At 44.1% G+C, this 19,962-nt stretch overlaps 1 protein-coding gene across 2 annotated transcripts in view; it reads left to right on the forward strand.

Moving 5' to 3' along the window:
* Window positions 1-3,203: 3,203 nt before the first annotated feature.
* The window catches only part of DNAAF9 (dynein axonemal assembly factor 9), a 114,092-nt gene continuing 97,333 nt past the window's right edge, over window positions 3,204-19,962 (forward strand). For both annotated transcript variants that reach the window (XM_074992223.1, XM_074992224.1), the window contains exons 1-2: window positions 3,204-3,337; window positions 16,686-16,765. In XM_074992223.1, the coding sequence (XP_074848324.1) occupies window positions 3,237-3,337; window positions 16,686-16,765 (181 nt within the window). In that variant the 5' untranslated portion in view covers window positions 3,204-3,236. The remainder of the gene's footprint in view (window positions 3,338-16,685; window positions 16,766-19,962) is intronic.

Here is a 19,962-nt window from a genome sequence, read left to right on the forward strand (position 1 = left end):
CTAATTCTCGAGAGTTTATGTCCACCTGCATGTTGATGTCACCGTGTGTTAGTACCATATCTTTTTTAATGATGCATGACATGGGGAAAGAAAATGAGGACAATAAAATAAATGTATCTGACAGGAGTCCATGTCCCCAAGCAGCTCATATCCAGAACCGAGATGAATATCTGCATGTGCGTGTGCAGAATATGGAACTCTAAAGAGGAATATTTCTCTTCCCGTCCTCTGGGTCGAGAGAGCCAGGAGTGGAAAGGGAATGGGGCTGAGCCAATCTGTTTGTACCGGATCCTGGGGTAGAGCTGGGGAAGCTAATGGCAGGGTCTGCTTTTTCCCCTAGATCGAAGGGAGAGTTGAAAGTGGGATGATCTTTCTCTTTACATCTCTCAAGTTGTAGGGAAAAGAAAACTGCGACTGGGCAATGATCTTCCCCAGGAGAGGAAGAATAGGGGAACTTGCTTGGCAGTTGCAGCCTGCATTACTATCAAGGCATGTACCTCTGGGAGTGTTACTGGTCCAGCACATCTAGCTAGCTGGGTGATGTCAAGGCACAGGATTTTTATTTTTATTATTTAGTATTTGTGTTATACAATTGCCTAGTACTGTAGTCCAGGTTCTGACTCAGGTACAAGCTGAACCTCTCTACTCCGGGATGCTCTGGTGTGGCAACATCTGTGGTCTGGCCTGATTTTAGTTAGCTGGACAACCTCTTATTATGGGTGTGGCTAAGTTTCCTGTGATCCTTTCAAGTTTGATTACAGCCACCCGCCCTGGCTGTCAGTGTTCTGTGATGTTACTCAGCTGTAACTTATCCCTGTCTTCTAAGAACCCAATAAGCAGTGGAAGTGTTGGTAATGAGGTTAGACAATATTTATCTCCCATCATCCAACAAATTCTCTTGTTCAGCACCAATCAGATCCTGAGAGCGCCAAACTAGAGAGGTTCAAACTGTATCCAATTTTGCTGCATACTGTAAATAAAAAGCAGTCCCTGTTCCGGAAATGATATGATGCTGTGGTCAGAAGAAAAAGACAATAGGGGATGATGGGATGACATGGCAACAGTAAAACTAGCATGCTTTGCAGGAAACCAATAACCTCTGCTTTGCACCACTAGGCCTTTTTCAGCAGTTTGTGCCCTCCTGATGAGGTAAGTATTTAAGGAGTTACTTGAAGGAGGTAGGGGTTTTATAGATTTTTGAGAGGAAGTTTCTCCCAGAGAAAGGGGACATCAAAGGTGATGGAGAAAGGCGACAGAAGTAAGGACTTTGGACGGGGTCCATGGTCATAGACAAAAGGGAGAGAAGTAAGGGCTTGGGACAGAGAGATCAATATCTTGGTTAGACCATGTTGAGTGTGGACAGTCAAGAAGCCATGTAAGAAAGACAGGAGACTGATATAGGCTACGAGCTGGGTGGTAAGGTTTGTGACTGCCAGTATGTAGTAGCCAAAGCCATACTTGGGGATTAGAGCATCTAGGACTAGTGTGTAAAATGTGAGTAGGGTTTTTGTCTTTGTGAGGTTATTGGCCGAGCAACTGAGTCTTGTGGGGAAACTGTTCAGGCACTGGCTTCTGTGAATGCCCTTGCTCAGCACCTTTGGCTTGTTGGGCTAAACCAAGGCACAGGTCTTTGGGAGGATTATTGGCTCAGCGTTTCTAAATTGCTCGGCTGGTGCCTGGCTAAAGGCACTTGTCACACTGCTGAGCTGGCTGTCTGGGAGCAGACTGCTGTGAGGTCAGTGGTTCACATGAGTTCAGTGGGTCAGCGTCTTTGACTACTGGACTGAAGTGAAGATTCAGGCCTCTTGTGAGGTCACTAATTGAGAACCTCTAGCTTGCTCAGCTGATGTCAAGGGACTAGCCCATTGTGAACTTGCTGCCTCAATCTCTGTACCTTGCTGGTTTGAAAAGTAGGCATGGGACACATGGGGCCAGATTTATGAGTTCCCTGGCACAGATTTTTGCAATGCAACTGGGTCACTGGAGCGAATGGATATTGAGCCCTGCTGTATGTGACTGTGGGGATTTGAACATCCCTGATTTCTCCAACGTACTGTTTGCTTCTAGGCCACAAAAACAGGGAAGGATTGTAACTATTTAACTTCACTTCTCTGCTACAACGAGGGACTTGGGCGTCTCTGTAGCATCTCCCTCTTTTTTGCTAAAATTTTCATTTTTCATTGCTGCTCACAGATGCAGAGTTTCACGTTAGAAGGGACCACCTACAGAGTCAATACAAACAAAATTCATTTACCAGTAGTCAAGAGTGCATCAGGACCTGCGCTAACTATTCCAGTCCTTTAAAGGATAAAACTAAGGAAAACTAGGGGCCTGGGAGAACTACAAGAAGTCCTGTGGCACCTTATAGACTAACTCATATTTTGGAGCATAAGCTTTCGTGGGCAAAGACCCGAGAATTGGGGGGTGCTGAGGGGAGTTGACGCTGGGCTGGATGGTGTTTTGCGGGCTGAGCCTGAGGCTGGTGCCAGGGCCCGGAGATGAGGCTAGGAAGTAGTTTGGTGGGGCTGGGGGCACGGCTGGGTGGTGTTGTGGGACGCGGTGGGAAGCTGGGGCAGGACTGGGATGGTCTGAGGGGTGCTGAGATAGGTCTGGGGGAAGTGATGGGAATTTGGAGGCTGGGGGCGGTGTGGAGGCAAAGGGGGCGGGGCTGTGTGACCGGCCTGGGGGCCGTGTGGGGCGGGGCTGGGGGCGGTGTGGAGGCAAAGGGGGCGGGGCTGTGACCGGCCTGGGGGTGGGGCAGTGGGGGATGAAGGGGGCGGGGCTGCGTGACCGGCCTTGGGGTGGCGGGGGCGGGGCTGGGGGCAGTGTGGAGGCGAAGGGGGCGGGGCTGTGTGACCGGCCTGGGGGCCGTGTGGGGCGGGGCTGGGGGCTGTGTGGTGGCGAAGGGGCGGGGTTGCCAGGTCCGTTGTGTGTCCCCACCCCAAGGGTTGCCGGGCGGTACCATTGTCTGTGGTGGCCGGGGGGGGGATGCTGATAACTCCGCCAAGCCGGGCCGGGGAAGAAGCGGAGGGCCTGTCGCGGACACCTCGTTCCTCCGAGTTAGGATTTCCTCAGTCCAGGCTCGGGTGGAGAGCGGGAGCCATCTCCCCCCCCCCCCCCCCCCCACAGCGGGCGGGGTGGTGCAGTCCGGCTCTCGCCCCGCCCCGCCCCGCCCCCCACGCAGACTCCTGCGGAGAGGCGGCCTTAGCCCGGCTCCGCACCCTGCCCCGCGCACAATGGCGCTGTCGCCCCGGACTTCGTTGCTGCTCCCTGCGCCGGCCCCAGCTCTTCGGAGGGGCCGCTCCCGGCCCCGCGGCGGCGCCGATCCCTTCGTGAGGTAATGGCAACGCCGGGGGGGCGGGGCAGTTGGGGGTCCGAGGCGGGGCAGCCGTGGGGAGGGTTTGGGGGAGTGGGATCGGTGGGGGGCCAGCGGGAGCGGGGCTGGGACATTGGGGGGCCTGGAGGGCTATGGCATTGGGGTCGCTAGGGGGAGCCATTATGTGCTGGGAGGTGTCTGTGGGACGGGGGACGTAATGGTGAGGGCTTGGGGGCCGGTGCACAGGGGGGTGAGGCAGTAGGGTGGGGGGTGGGAAAGGGCGTGGAGAGGGAGAGCGTGGGTGTGTGTCGCCCCCCGGCATTGCAGGCGTTAGGGCAGGGAGCTGCTGGGGGCGGGTTGCCAGGCCTCTGCCCAGACGTTTTACCTGATTGCAGTAACTTGGAAGAGAAGGGAGCCCGTGGGCGTGTTAAAACAGCACGTTATTAGCAAGTGTCTGGTTATCGAGCACCATCAACAGGGTGAGGTGCCTGAGGCCCTGAATAATTAAAATACAATGTGCGGCAGCTGTTAACTGGGTGAAGTAGATCATAGAGTAAGGGGGATGTAGCATATGCAGCGTCCAAATGGCCTTGGCAAAACGTTTTGCAGCGGTACCCAAATTTAAAATGGCTAAGTGTGTGTGTTTTTGTAGTGGTCTTTTGTTTTCTCAGAACAAATGCATCAGGCAGCCAAAAATTGGAACTGGCCTTCTTTAAGGATATAAATGTGTTAAATTCTCCAAGGCTAGCTGAAAGAACGGGGGGTTTCCTGTCTGCAGTGCAGAAAGAAAACTATTGTGTGGAAGTTATTTTTTTCTTTCTTGTCTAGTGGGAAATTGAATTAGTCATGAGAGATGAGGAGAAGAAAGGGGGATCTTATTCTTTAAAATTGCTTGTCCTTCAGTTGTTTGCATTTAAAATCTGATGGTTTTTAAATTAACTAACTGCTTTGGTTTTGTTTTAAAATGGGAAGTATATGTGGTAAAATTTGAAATAACATGGTATTCTTTTGGGTCCATATGTTTACTAAAAGAGAAAATGGTTTCCGTTGGAGCCTTTCTGCTTCAGGGAACAAGTGACCTTGGAATTTGAGCTGCTGTTTCTGTGCTGCCTGGCAAATTTCTGATTGCTTAGAAACATCTGAGAGTCTGGAGCTCCCTTAGCATATCCAACCAGCATCTGTAACTCCTCCCACTAATGTGCCAGATGTCATCTGCTAATTTTTCTGCTTTGACTTTCGATTTTGCTTCATGCACTATAACTGTTTCATTTCAAATGGGGGTGAAAAAAGTGTATTTGCAGTAAACACTCCTAGAATGCCAATAAGCATCTGGGCCTGTAATAGAAGTAATTTAAAAAATAAAACAATCTCTCTCACCTCCCAACTCCAAAACACAAATGGAAAATTAGTGGAGTATGTAAACATGGAGAAACATCCCATGGTAACTTTTCTTGGAGCTCTTCCATGTGCTACAGAATTTTTGGACTTCTGTACGATGCTTAAAAATTGGCATTGGTAACTGAAATCCTGGGCACTGTATCAGAAAAAGGTAATAAAGAGTCTTAAATTGCCTTAAACAAAATTTACTGAACCCTTCAGTGTTAAAAGAAATCTTCCAGGAAGCATGTGCCTTTTCAAAAAGTGATGCGTTTCTGGGTTTTTGAGGTGTCTTTTTGTTTTTTGTGAAGGATGGAATAAGATTTAATTTTTTAAAAAAATATGCTTTTTCATGCAAAAATGTTATGGAAATATTGGTTAAAATCATCTTAGCTAACTGTACAAGTTAATTCTATTTGTTGGGATAGAATTATAAATGGCAGCCCACCTTTGTGTGACCCTTACAGAGCTGTCTATTTTACAAACATGGCTAACTGTGATTTCTACTTTATAATACAGTAATCCCCTGGTATGCATGATTGTGGTTGGCGCTTAATTCATGTTAATGTGAGTTAAGAGCAATTCAAAAGAACTCCATCTCGCCAGGTGGGTGAAGCAGGGAAGAAGTCCTGCTGCAGTGGATGTCTGCTGGTCCGGCTCCCCCAGCTGGGGTGGAGCTGTGCCACCCTCCAGGCTCCCCTAACTGGGAAAAATTTGAGTTACGCAGGGGTCTACTGCATAACTTACTACTTCAGAGGAAGAAAAAAATGTAACTTCACTGTCTACTGAACTGTTGCCATTTTGATCTTCAGTAAGCTTATTGTGTTCAGTTGAAAAATGAAGTATAGACAGTGGATGCAGGTGGTATGAAGGCAACATATTAAGTAGCTTTCATATCTTTCTTAAATGGAAATTTTAGGCATTCAGTGGCAAATCTTTGTGTTGAATACCCGTTGTAGCACCCCTCAATTATGCATTGAGGTGCACTTTATTTTACTTTTGCATTTTGCCAAGAACTATGTTTAAATATATAGCTACAGTTGCCAATTTTTGTAGAAATTTGGGTAGTTACTAAAAGCAACAAAGGTCCTCCACTTATGTCTCTGGCCATTTTCTCCAACATGTCCCAGTTGTAGTTCATTCTGTTCATGTCTGCCTCAACAATATGCTGCCTTGTTGGGTAGTATGGAGAAAAAATTTTGAAGCTGTGTGTTGGAGGCAAGGGATGTTAATAGTTAGTTGGTACAGTAAACCCCCAACTTAGGCATCGGTTGCATTCCCAAGCAACTATTTGTAAGTAGAATTTCATGCAAATCAAAAGAGCTGGGAAACTGACTAGCGCTGCTGCACTGATCGGTTTCCTGGCTCTTGGGACTGGTGGCGAACATGGTTTGTGTGCAAATTTTGTACTGGTGTAACTATTTTGGTTAAAGGCATTTATTACTTTGAGATTGTTGTACTGTTACGACCCACAGTATACATGCTGTTATATTCTTATAAAAACGCCTTGTATAGATAATACTATATTGCCATATGGCGAGTGAAAAACAACCTATGCATCAATAAACAATTTCATACTGGCATTATTGTGGCCCGTGCTTTTTGTTCCTAGAAAAAATGGTGCTGGAACTCAAGTCGAATGATTCCTCCTGGGGTTAAGCTGTTCAGTTTTAATGCCGCAGTTCCTGTGCTGCTGCGAGGGCAGTGGGGCCTCATGCCCAGGTCCCTGTGCTGTTGTAGGGGCAGTGATGAAAATGTTTTTGGAATTATAATAGAAAAAATGTGGCAGAATTCTGTTCTGCTGTGTTGTGCCAGGGGGGAGGAGGAGGAAGCGGGGGGGGGGGGGGGCCTGATTGCCCCTCACAAAAGGGGTGTGTGTGGTTTTTTTGGTTTTGTTAACCGCATCTGGTGAAGCGCACCTTTGCCCATGAAAGCTTATGCTCCAAAATATGTTAGTCTGTAATGTTAGTCTGTAAGGTGCCGCAGGGCTTCATGTTGTTGCCTTAACTATATTGTTTGTAGATACTTAAACCGAACAAAAAGTGTGCTAAAGAAAAGCATGGATGGGGACAGGAGAAGCGAGACCATTTTAACGAAATACTATTTTCAGTGCAAATATTTTCCTTAATTGTTGAGGAAAAAAGTACCAAACTTCTTTGCCTAGTCATTGTCTCACAAGTTATCACTAAGGCTTTTTACTGCTTTTTCTAGATCAATGTTGAAAACAATGTTGGCCAAAGCTTGAGAGAGTGAATAGAAAAAGAATTGCATTCCCAGTCACTAGTGTTCCTCCAATTTTTTCCCACCTCTGAGTAGAATGAAGTTTTTTCTTTGCACCAATATGGAGGTGATGTACACAAAACAAAATGCATGTGGTGGGGATGGGGCCAATGGGTTCTGAGTATGGGAGGAGGCTCAGGGCTGGGGCAGAGGGCTAGGGTGCAGGAGTGTGAGGATTCCAACTAAGTGGGGGTGGGGTGGGGCATGCTCAGAGCTGGATAAGGGGGTGGGATGCAGGAGTGTGAGGGCTCCAGCTAAGCGGGGCAGGCTCTTTGGTGCGGCTGGGGTTGAGGGGCTTAGGGCTGGATCAGAGGGCTGGGAGGCAGGAGGGTGATGGCTTGCATGATGCTAATTAGGTGGCTATACAGCTTACAGGGAATTTAGATAATCATCCAAATGCGTAGAAATGGTAGTACAGCAATTGATTGTAAGTATGTTGATGTACGAACAATCATGTAGATGTACGAACAATGTAGTGTGCCATTATGTGCTTGCTAGGCTTGTCTTATCCTGCTTCATGTAGAATGGCATTTGGCTTCCCTAGCTCTGTTAGCCAGTAAGACTGTGAAATACTCCTTTGTCTTCCGTCTGATGATACAGTGAGAGGCTTCGGTCTCTGCTCTCCTATATGCCGTATCCACTCTGCCAAATTCACCCATGTATTCTGCCTTGCTCTGTCTCTTTGAATGCATCAGTTGGCAGTAACCTGTCATGGTTCATTGGCTAATACTTCTGGCAAATCACACATGGCTCATCGACATGAGAGTATTGATTGATGCTTGGGGCTGCAGTAGGAAGACCAGAGATCTGTAATCTCTCAGATGGCCAGTTCATCTGCCAGTCTGCTGTTGGAGCACTAGGTGACTACCAGCATAGTGGGATATCAAGAGTGCACTGTGACTTTGTGAAAGGTATGAACCCAGGGGGGTGAAGATGTAGGACCAAAGGTTCCAAGGACCATGAAATCTTGGTAGGTAGAAAAATGCAAAATAGAACTTAACTTGAAAACCAGGGATTAGTTTTCCCAAAGATGCTGGACAGTCTTGCTGCTGTACTAGCAAATTTTGAGCAGCAACTGAAAGCAACCTACTCATAGTTAACCAACAGACGTTAAGTGGTGGTTTTGTTGGCATGATCCACATTTCTTACCTCATTTTTTCAGTGTGCTTTCTGTGCACTGCTTTATTTCTGTCCCCACACCTTCCCTTCATTAGTATAGTTATGCTTGAGGTTTAGAATCGGGGTGGTTAATAGCCAGACTGTGGACCAAATCTGGACTTCCAAATGCTTTTAAATGAAGCCTGAAATCTGTCTCTACCCCCCACCCCAATTATTTTCTCAGGAATCTGGACCTTTACTATGTCTGGGCCAAGAAATTTGGACCTTGATTTTAAAAAAAAGAATTGATTATCCTTAGTTTAGTACACTGAAGCTTTCCTTAATGGCCACCCCATTTATGAAAGGTATGTGGTGAAATACAGGCAAACCCTGCATCTGTTCAGAGCAGCAGTGTTGGGCTGTGGAAAAGAGCTATCCTTTGTGATCGGTGACCATTCACACGTATAGCACATTACCCAAAATGTACAAGTAGCATCATAACTTAGTTACTACTTACTTTGCATCACATTACATCTCTATGATTCTGTCAGTCTGCAGAAGTCATATGCTATTGCCATTTGACCTTTGCTCACGTGACAGACATAGGTATGGCTTTGTTTCTGTAATCAGTGACTGATTTAATAATCCAAGGAGGGAGGAAGAGCGATGGTGTCACATCAGAATTGTTGCAGAGACATACATGGGTGTGGGTGTGTGAGAGAGGGGGAGGTGGAGAGGGAGAGAAGGAAATATATTTTATTCAACTCGCCCTTTGTACAAACTGTAAAAAAAATTGTTTGCCTGGCCAGTGTTTTATTCTTTAAATTAGTACAGTAAGGTCTCGGAGTATGTGACACTGCTGTTATGTGGCTGACTTCGATTCCTACAATAAACCCTGTAGCGCTATTTCCAGTTGCGCTTAACTCTCTTCCCCCTACCCTGGCTCAACCACCCTCAGCTCTGCATGGCCTGCCTCAGCCCCCCCAGCTCTGCTGACCACTCACGAAATCTGGTTTATGTGAGGGTGTGGGGAATGGAACTCTCACATACTCTGAGACCTTACTGTACAGTAAACTCTTTCATATCTGGCAGCTCTGGGACTGGGAGGTTGATGGATGTGCAAATATTCCGGATAATAGAGAGCAGCTGTAGGGAGGCAGAGGTGGGGGTTAGTGGCTCCCCAGTAACAAAGTTCAGCTCCCCCTGCACCCCAGTGTCGACTCCTGCTCAACTTCGGCTCCTTTACCTGCTTGCGGGGCAGGCATGTGATGTGTGAGAAGCTGCTATTCATGTCCCTGTTCAGTGGTGTGGGGGTGGGTTGCTTGCGTGCTCAGGTCTGCTCCCCAGCAGAGAGAGAAGGGGAAGCGGTGTCATGGCTTAGGGCAGGATGGAATGCTGGTTACTTGAGAATTCAGGTTGACTGAATACCAAATAAAACAGAGATGACTGTATTGATAGTCTTCAAGGTCTGCTGTTCACTGTAGAACAGCAGTCTTTCTACTTGGAGTACTCACTTGGCATATGCTTTCTCGTTATCTGCACCTGGGGAAAAGCTTCACTGGTACTTACAGCCTTCCATTGTTGTTGAGATGCTTTATTATAATATAAACAAGTGCCTGTTGGACTGTCTGGCAATTGTATCAGGACCATCAGCGCTTGATTTGCTCACACTCAACAAATGTGCTGGACTGTTTTATTTGATATCGGTAGATAACCTTCACAGAGCTATAACAATGGTTTTGTGAACAGGAGGTGCAGCTTTTGCTTGGGCAAACTGTGATTAATGTCAGGCCAAAGTTCTCAAAGGAGTTCTTTTTACCATCATTCTGTTGATGAACTTCCTTCTACTGAGGTGGGGTAGTTGGGGGCCAGGTGGTGCACTCCACATTGTCCTAACTTAGTTGTTGACACTTTGGGTGTCCTCTCCACTTCAGTTAAGGAGAAGATGAGAGGTGGGGAGAAGGGATATTCTCTTCTTTCAGCTACCAGGTGTCCACCGCTGTTACTCTTGATAGATTTTCATGGAGGCATTTGTTCTGGTAGTAATGGTTTAGTCTGGAGAACTAAGTGGCTGGTACTCTGATAATTCTTTGGCAGTATGGGCCTGCAATAGGGGAGACTTCCCAGAGTTGATACTTACACAATGGAGCAGCTATAGCTTTATTAACAGACTTCAGCTGTAATTCATCGTTAGTATATTTCTATTGATGGTGTTAGTGGTAGAAGCTAGGGTATAGACAGGAGAATTTTCACTCTAACAGGGAAAGCTGAGCCTGAGTTGTTTGTACGGTGGGTTCAAATATTACAGTTGCTGTTCTGGCAGTGAATTACAGAAATAAAGATTGCTGCAGATGGAACCTCTCTGTCTGGCAACATCTGTGTGTGGGTGGGACGGATGATTTGGGACCCAAGAGTGCCAACTGTGCAGAGATGGTCTGGCTCGCGGATTCGGAGCTGTGCTGGTGTGCTGATAACGGGGAGGCTTGCTAGCAGCCTCGTGTTCGTGTCGTGCAGGGCTGGCAGGCCGGGAGCAGAGGGCCAGGAGCAGAACCCTGCCTTCAGCACTGTTGCAGGATCCTGGCTTTTTCAGGGCCAGGAAGCTCTGCCGGTGGGCCTGGAGTGGAGCCCGGCTGGGGTAGGGAGCCTGGCTGGCAGGCCAGGAGTAGAGCCACTCTTTCCCCGCTCCTCTCAGTGGCCCTGGGACAGGGAGTAGGGCAGCAGCCAGGAGGGAAGCCTGGTGAGCCAGCTGGCATCCCCCTCCCAGGCATGCCTGGAGGCCTGACTCCCTGGTTCAGTAAACTCTCTTGTTGGGGACCGCTCAGGTCCTGAGGATGCTGGACGAGGGAGGTATGACTTGTAGCGTAAATGCCAGCACACAACATAGCCTCAGTGTGTGGGGGCAGGAGGGGGATTGACTAAATGTGTGGTTCTCTGTCTTCCCAGATTACTGTACCCTTTTCAGGCAGCTGAGGCCTGAGACACACTGCTCAGGGTTGTAACTTAACTTCATGGAGCCCCCTTTGCTGTGAGGTCCCAGGCATTTGCCCTGCTTGCCACCCTTTTAATGCCAGCCCTGAACACGTAACGCCTTTAAATCTGTCCCATGAACTTCCCTTCTCCCCCACCCCTTCGGCAGCCAGCTTGTGTTAGTTGAATATTTTTGTAGTTTTAATTTGCACGACTTTATAATTTTAGTCCTTCATAGAAATGTATATTTTATATAAAATTAAAAAAGGTCCCCATACAAAGCAGCCATTTTTATCCTCACTACTGAGTTTGAAACAGCCATTGTCTGAGGCTAGAGCAGTGGTTTATCCAGACCACTACTGCTTGTTTTCCTGTCTGAAAAGGAGTTTGCGTCACACGTTTTATTCCCAAGTCAATACTTTGCTAGTTTTGCAATAGTCACAACAGACTTCAACATAATTGACTGGTTATATTTGAGTCAGGCTTTATGGCTACAATGACAAGAACAGCAGTCCAGGATACGTCTTGTTGGCAATTGCTGAAGAATGACATTTGTGTTTAAGAACAATGAAGAGCTTTAGGACATTATTTTAAGAAGGTGGTACTGCAGTGGTGAGCAGTAAACATTTCACGTGACAAACATCTTATTCCGAGACAGACAGCAAATTGCTGCTTAACACCTCCCTCCAACCAACCTGAATATGTCTTTTAGTTGCCTGCAGAGTTTGCATAAATGTGCCATAGATCTTTGTTTCTTTACTTTGCTGCCATTTACAAAAGCTTCACCATGTGTTAAGCAGTCTCAAAGGTTTCTGTGGGAGGAGTGTAATGTTTGCCTATGTGAAACAAAAGGTACGCAAAACAACACTTGAGTATAGCAATGAAACTACATCCGTTACATCTGCTGAATAATATAGCTTATCCACTTACTGCAGCTGGGGGTTATGGTTCAGACATATGGCAAACTAGTCCACAGCCCTCGTTAGGGAATCCATTTTAATAAACTTTTTCTTTCTCCTTCATCAGTCATGTCAGGCTGGGAAACAACAGGAAAGGAAGTCTGTAGTGCATTGAATAAATTAGACGTAGGAATACAGGAAACAGTTAAGAGAAATTAGGAGGGTGGCTAATTTTTCTTCCATAGAAATTTATTAAATGAAGCAGAATTCTGTGGCATTAACTCTGTAGGCATACCCAGTCCTCATTTATAAAAAAAAACACACACCTTTGCCCAAAATTAAAATTTTGTTCCTTCTGGAAGGAAGACAGCAGGAACACTAAAGTAGTTGTAAGAAGAATTGCTGGTTAGTCAGACCCACCATTCTTTTTCATTTGCCATTAGACACTGACAAATGTTTCACAATTGACTTGGCCTTTTCAGCACCTTGCCCGTTACTTGGGTTCAGTCTCCACCAGAAATGCTGCATTGGCAGCACAGCAGCTGTGCCGTGCTTCCTTGTAGATGCTTACTACAGTAGATGGTGGGTTTCTCCAGTGCTTGTAGTTAATGCACCTCCCCAGGAGAAAGTAGCTAAATCAACAGACTGTTAACCCAGCATTGGCTGCTTCTACACATGCCACCTCCTGTCGGCGGTACCACGGTAATGAGGCAACTTGAATCAGGCTAATGAGGTACTAATGTGCATATTCAGCACCTCAATAGCATAATTGCAGCCATGTGAATTTCAAAGTGCAGACTTTGAATTGCAGATTGACACAATGTAGATGGGGGCAACTTCAGAATAAGCACCCCACTTTGGCATTCCCTTACTCCCACAAAACTAGATCGGAGTATGGGAATGTGGAAGTGGGATGCTTATTTTGAAGCTGCCGCCATCTACATTGTGTCAATCCGCAATTCAAAGTCTGCACTTTGAAATTCGCGTGGCTGCCATTATGCTATTGAGGTGATTGAATACTCAGGTTAGCACCTCATTAGCCTGCTTTGAATTGCCTCGTTACCGTGGCACCTCCAAGGGGGGTGGCATATGTAGAAGCAGCCGTTGTCTACATCTGGGCCTGGACAAATTTTAAGTACATGGCTCCGGCCAAATTTCAGTCATGCTAAATCCATATGCCAAAACAATGAGTAACTAATAAAGGGGTGGCTGGAGAGGTGAAATGATGTTCTGAAAAGCTGAGAATTCTATATGGTTTTGAGGGGATTCCACTCAGTAGGAATGTCCTTTTCATCAGTCACCAATGTGTCAATAGGTGTGTAACTTGTTCTGTGGTAGATGTTACAAGAGCCATGGTATTCTTTTTAACATTAAGAGCCTAAGATCTCCATCAAAGATTTCAAATGTGGTTCTGTGTGTAAACACTTGAGTAAAATTGAAGCTCAAAAACAAAATGACTTTGGAAGAGTTAGTTTGTCTAAATACTTCGGAGAGCTCACAGGTACAGGTAACTTAATTCTCAGATGAGGTAAAGAGAACTTGCTTTTTTTCTGACAGTTTTGTAGGTAACTTGGCACAAAGAACTTGTGTAAGCTGACCTATAATTTTATTTCCTATATCTTGGAACTTCTGAATGAAACTGTTGACCTTTGTATAGTAATGAAATGGGTAAGAAGTAGAAACATGAGGGGCGCACACTTAACAAATAAACTTTAATTGAGAAAGTGTTGAGAATTAGGTTCAAGACTTTTTTTTTTTTTTTACATTTTGATTCCAAGTTGAGAATTTAATACAATTGAGTCAGTGCACTAGAAAATAATGAAACAAGAAACCATACCTTGGCTAGTCCTCCTTTCCATGCGGTACTCATATTGAGCAACAGAGTAAATTTTACTTTACTGTGGTATTTACTCTGCGTCTGTTCCTGTTTCATATTTCACCTCCACAGATGATGTCAAGTCAGAGATTAGTTTAAGCTCCCTGGGGTATGTTTCCTGTCCCACAAATGATACAACATTTGATTGTGCCAGTGCTAATTGTTTTCAGATTAGTAAAATATTTAGCTTTTGTTGTAGTTTGTCTAGTACTAGATCTAAAAGTAATCTTGCCACATGGTACTTCAGTTTTCCTAACCTGGGTTCTGGCAAACCATAATGTCTTTAAGGGTGATCTGTAAATGAAAGAGCCAGGTTTATGGCCTTTTCTGCTTCTCTGTGATGTAATGAAGCTTGAACAGTTTTCTTCTGATGTGCTTTTAAGTAGAAATTCAGGTTTAGTTTGGCTTGAAGTATTCTGATGGCTGGAGGACTAGTTGCATTATGATGTTAAAAGACTCTAGAGAAGAGAATTAGAACATCTGAAGGTAAACAAATAACAAGCAGACCTGTAGCACCTTAAAGACTAACAAATTTATTGGGTAATGAGTTTTTGTTGGTAAGATCTACTGTCAGAACACATTGGTTGGCCTTTCAGTGCTATAGGATGGCTTCTTGTAAGTGAGGCTACAGACTAACATCACTAGCCCTGTGAGACTATTTGAAGTTAAAATGATTTTGAGTCTCCTTTTGGGAGAAAATCTATTAATATTCAGCAATTCTTACAATTTTAAATAACGCGTGAGAATTCGCAGCTGCAATTTGAGGCCTCCTTCTCCCTGAAGAAGCTACCCTTGTTCTGACCATCAGTGGGCCAGGGAGGTTAAGGAGGAGAGAAGCTCTTCCCTGGCTCTGATCTGTGAAATTGACAAGACAGCCTGGTTCCCAGGGAGAGGGAGAGAAGCTGCCAGCTGGGCTCTAACTCCTGGCTTTTTTGCCGATTTCACAGCTCCTGCTCTGACAGCCAACAGTGCAGTTTCTGCATAGTCACTGAGTTTCCCTAACCACACCACCATAAGCCTCTTTCCTGTTCTGGAGGTGAAGTTGTGTCATTAGGGCACTTATATCAGTGGGAACAAGACTGTAGTGTAAACACTGACAACTAAGTTGAGGGAAACTGCCTTGTGTTGGTCTAACTTTGCAGTAAAGACCAGCTTCCAGTCATGGACTTCCTTGTCTCTGCTATTCACTGTACATTTACTGTGCCCTTTCATATTTTCTCCTTTTTAAGAGAAATTATCCAAATCTCTTCAGAATTTTACTGTGGTGGGGGTGCCAGTGTAGAGCAGCTGTGGATATTTTTGCCAGCGCTGACTAATGGATGCTCAGAGCAGGTCTAGGTGATAGGGTTGAAAAATGGTGCCAGCTGGTCTATGCCACCCCCTCCTCCTGCTGTTGGTAGTCTAGATGGAGCTGCACTGATGCTAGGTAAACAGGAAGAACATCAATTGCCAAGGTGGGGAAATTGCTGTGTTGCGGACTCTGGTGGCGCGTTGGGTTAGTGCACAGTACTTATAGGGCGTTACTCACGCTGAGGTTGTGAGTTCAAACCTCCCCTGGAGCACTGCTTTTTGCTGAAAGAATTGGGCTTGTTTAGTTTGGAAAAAGAAGATAAAGGCGGGACATGATAGTGGTTTTCAAGTATCGAAAAAGGTGTCGTAAGGAGGAAGGAGAAAACTTGTTCTTCTTGGCCTCTGAGGATAGAACAAGAGGCAATGGGCTTAAACTGCAGCAAGGGAGGTTTAGGTTGGACCTTAGGAAAAAGTTCCTAACTGTCGGGGTGGTCACACAGTGGAATAAATTGCCTAGGGTGGCTGTGGAATCTCCATCACTGAAGATATTTAAGAACAGGTTAGATAATGTCTATCAGGGATGGTCTAGACAGTACCTGGTCCTGCCATGATGGCTGGGGGCTGGACTCGATGACCTCTCACGGTCCCTTCCAGTCCTAGCATTCTGTGATTCAGGGGAGGGGGAGGAAGGTGACTGGGACCACTGTGGTTCATGAGGCTTTGTAAGCAGATAGTTTGTTGCAGTGCTCTCAGAGAATACATTTGTTAATGAAACCCTTCTAATATTGCTGCGGATTTCACTTCGGCTACCAAGCTCTTGAAATGATACTGTCCTTAAAAGTTGTTTTAAAATGATATAAGAGTAGCTGCTCTCCTCAATTTTGGGTAGCCTTTAATGAGCAGTTGCTATATGAATGCTAGCATTATAAGAAGTAAATAAGAGGAGGCAGCTACTGCTTATTGTTTAATATTGAAAGCTTTTCTTTTACTGAAGGCATTTATTGTCACTTTAACATTGAGAAACAAAATTTTTTTTTTGTGACTTTATTCTCGATTTCTGATGAGTTTTTTGCCCATAATCCTTTTGATTCAAAAACTATCTTGCAGTTAATACTTACATTGTTACCAACGCCTGTCTAAAAAGAGATTACTGAATGTTAAATATGAATTTTGCCTGAACGAGAACTGAGAACTTTTGCCTTGGGGAATAAATTAGCTACAGGATCTAAACTTATGAAAATCAGAAGACCTTATCGCTGGTGTCATCAGTAGGTTTTATTTTCCTTTTACCATTACTTTTCTTCATAAGCACCCGTTTGAAATTTTGAAACTCAATTTTTTTATCTTAATAAAGCAAAAAAGCCTATAACAATGACACAAAAGCATGGATACTGGTATTCATTTTTTCTTTTGTTTGCTATAATAGATCTTTAGATTTCATGAGAAGAGAAATGAGGGGATCCAGGTAGAATTTCATGTCCTTTTCCTAATTTGTTTTACAAAAGGGAAGACCTGCCCTCAGAGTGACCAATCTTGTGTCCTTTTAAGCACTGCTTCTCAGGATTGGTTTTTTCTCTTGCAGTTGCAGCCGTCTTCGACAAATCCAGAGCATCCTGACACAGAGCAGCAAATCTCAACCTGATGGAATCCTCTGCATTTTAGGTTAGTTCTCTGATCTCTTAAACATGTATTAAAGAAATACACAGACTAGACTGGGGTCTGCAACCTGACTCTCTGGAGCCACATGTGGCTCTTTAAGGACTTGTTCATGGCTCCCATTGCTGTAATTGCAAAATTAAAAAAACACCCTCCTGATTATTTTCAGTAAATGGTGAATGTCTCAAAGCCCAATAGAGAGCCCAACTCATATTTAAATAGCAAACAATATGTATTGGAGGTATTACTTCCGCCTTGGGAGGAGGTGGATTAATTAACCTCTTGGATTTCTTCTGTATATAGAATATTTCTTTCTTACATTAATTTAAGAAATCTTCTTGAATTGTGGCTCAGGTTGAACCAATTTTTTCCCCTTGCTCATTTGAATTGCTCTGTGTTGAGACTGTTAGTACTGTAATTTTTAAACTTACCGTTTTGCCTTTTGGTGATGACATAAAAATATAAATACTTCACCCACGTTAGACTAGCAGCAAAGACAAAAAGGAGACTGTTTAAAATGATGTAACTGACACAGCAGCCCTCCATTTACACCATACTATTCCTTGAAATCTGTTGTGTTCAGTTTGAACTCCTGCTGTTGTTCTCACCTTTGACTCATCAGGAAGGAGGAAAGAAGCAACTTTAAAGAAATGTCATTTGTCTCTGTTCACTCTGAAAGTACTGATCTGGCAGAGTAAAGGAATCATGAAGCATGAGCTTTAGCGTGTTGTAAAGTATTTCAAGCCATAATGAAAATCAGCAAACTGCACAGTTATTTCCAGTATGGAAAATTGTGGCACTTGTTCTTAGTTAATATGAAGCACATAATAAATTGTTTTGGGGTCACAAACATTTGGCTGAGCAAGACAATTTCCTTTAGAAGGATAGCCAATCTCGATTTAAAAACTGTAAGAGATGGAAAACCTTCAACTATTTAAAAAATTGCACCTTTATTTTTAATCTGAGTTTTTCTAACTTATTTTCAGCCATTTGATCTTATGTTCTGTTTCTTGATTAGAGACCTATGTTGTGAATATTTTCCTTTTCTGATACTTAGGCATCAAGACTCATAATATAAATTTACATATTCTCACTTTTCAGAAAGATATTACATTAGTCTGAACTATAGATTGGTACTGAATTTAAATACTACTTTTCAGAATTCCAAAAGAAGCATGGAAGGCAGAGGGCTTTGTTGTAATTAAAACTTTTTTTTCAAAAACATTAATCTTTAAGATCCAGGGACATTTGAATGGTGGACTTGCTGGGATCTTTGCAGGCAGTGAATGACATCACAACTACCAGAAACATTTGAAGGAACAAGTACCTATGCTCTTGTTGTAATGTTGCTTTCTCTCAATTGTAATTGGACTGCTTTACTCAGATTTCTTGACAGTTTAGATGTGATAATTGGGGTTTAGCTAATTTTAGCTAATTGACAAATTACATCTTTAGCGTCTCTGTTTCTTTCTCTGTGTTTCTCTCTAATATATAGAATTTTTTTAAGGACTCTTGCCATTTGCTTTAGACTGAGTTGGTTTTTGAGGACACTTATTTCTCTGAGCAGCATGTATTTTGAAAACTTTACCTAGATTCACAGATGTAATGACAGTAAAAACTGATGCTCTAGCATGACCATGTTCTTAACACAGGCCACAGGATTTGATCCCGTAACTCCTACAGTGGGAGGAATTAAAGAAATCTATGAACTGTTGTGTACGCCATTGCGAATAAGTGTCAGTATAATTACTGTTCTGTATAGCTCTGCAAATTAGTTTAACTATAAAGTTAAATATATCAGAGGGAGAGAAAAAATACAGGATGGAGAAAATACAGACAGTATTTTACTAGCTGGTATTTCAGATGCTCGTTCCTGATGACAAGAGGTGTAGTGGAGAAGGTTCTTGCTCCAAAAGAGATGTCAGAGAGGAAGCCAGCACTGAATGAGGGGGTTGGTGAGCCTGTAAGGTAAGCTACAGCAAGTCTAGGGGAAGGTCTTGCACATAAAGAGGGATTTCAAAATAAGTAGGCAGAGCCAGGTGGGCCATCCAAGTGAGATGAGTGATGTAATTGCACTCCTGTGGACTTACAAGAAAGAAGGGGGAGGGAGACATGATTCTGTACCTGCTGCAGTCTAAAAAGCTGGACTTTTGGACCAGAGAAAGGGATCTAATAATCAAGGACAAAGATGATGATAAATATGTGTCTGAAGACTTAAGTAGAAATATAGAGGAGAAAATCGTCAGCTGTGGGTTTAGGGTGGCAAACATACAATTGGGAAGGTGCATTTAACTATTATTGACCTTGGGTTACAGCTATTGGTGATAGTGTGTGTCTCTTCTTTAAATTCCAAATGTAAGCAGGTATACTTGAGAGTTCTACTTGTAGTTTTGTTTTTTATCCATTTCCAGTTGACTTTTCCTCTTCCTTTTTATTTTTCTCTCATTTTTGGTCTAATCTTTCTTTACTTTTTAGCTGTTTATTGAGATTGAATGACACCAAATTGCAGCTGGAAAATTGAGGAGGATTGTACAAGCCTACTCAGTTAGCATTGTTTCCATGGTTACCATCGTTCGTTAGCTGTGCCCAGATGGCAATTAATCTTAACTATGTGAAATTACAATTCTTCTATTTTGGTGTTGGATGAGAGAGAGGAGGAGTAGGAGAGAGAAGGTTGGATTTCTGTCATCTGGGATAGGAGTTCCAAGATAATCTGGTGATGCTCATATTTTTCTATAAGTGTATCATGGATCTCAGAATGTGCTATGCCTTGTTCTACTCTCCAATATCATGACTACATCCCTCCTGTTGATAGACCCTGGTCCTTTCTTTTCAAGAGTCTCTTGACACTAGCACACTTAGCCTAAATCCGCAGTCTTCAATTTCTGTTTGTCTATGACAAGTATCGGAGAGGTAGCCGTGTTAATGTGTAGCTTCGAGAACAACAAAAAGTCTTGTGGCACCTTATAGACTAACAGATATTTTGGAGCATGAGCTTTTGCCCACGAAAGCTTATGCTCCAAAATATCTGTTAGTCTGTCAGGTGCCGCGAGACTTTTTGTGTTTCTCTGTCGTCTTTAGGAGCTCATGATGGGCTTGGTTCTCTGCAGGAATCCTCTCTTGGGTGGTTTGTAACCAGAATCTACATAGAGATGTTTAGCCTTCTCAAGACTAAGTATGTGTTAGTCAACAGGACATAGTAA

The sequence above is a fragment of the Carettochelys insculpta genome, chromosome 4, assembly GCF_033958435.1.
Source record: "Carettochelys insculpta isolate YL-2023 chromosome 4, ASM3395843v1, whole genome shotgun sequence".
In the NCBI taxonomy this organism is placed as follows: domain Eukaryota; kingdom Metazoa; phylum Chordata; order Testudines; family Carettochelyidae; genus Carettochelys; species Carettochelys insculpta.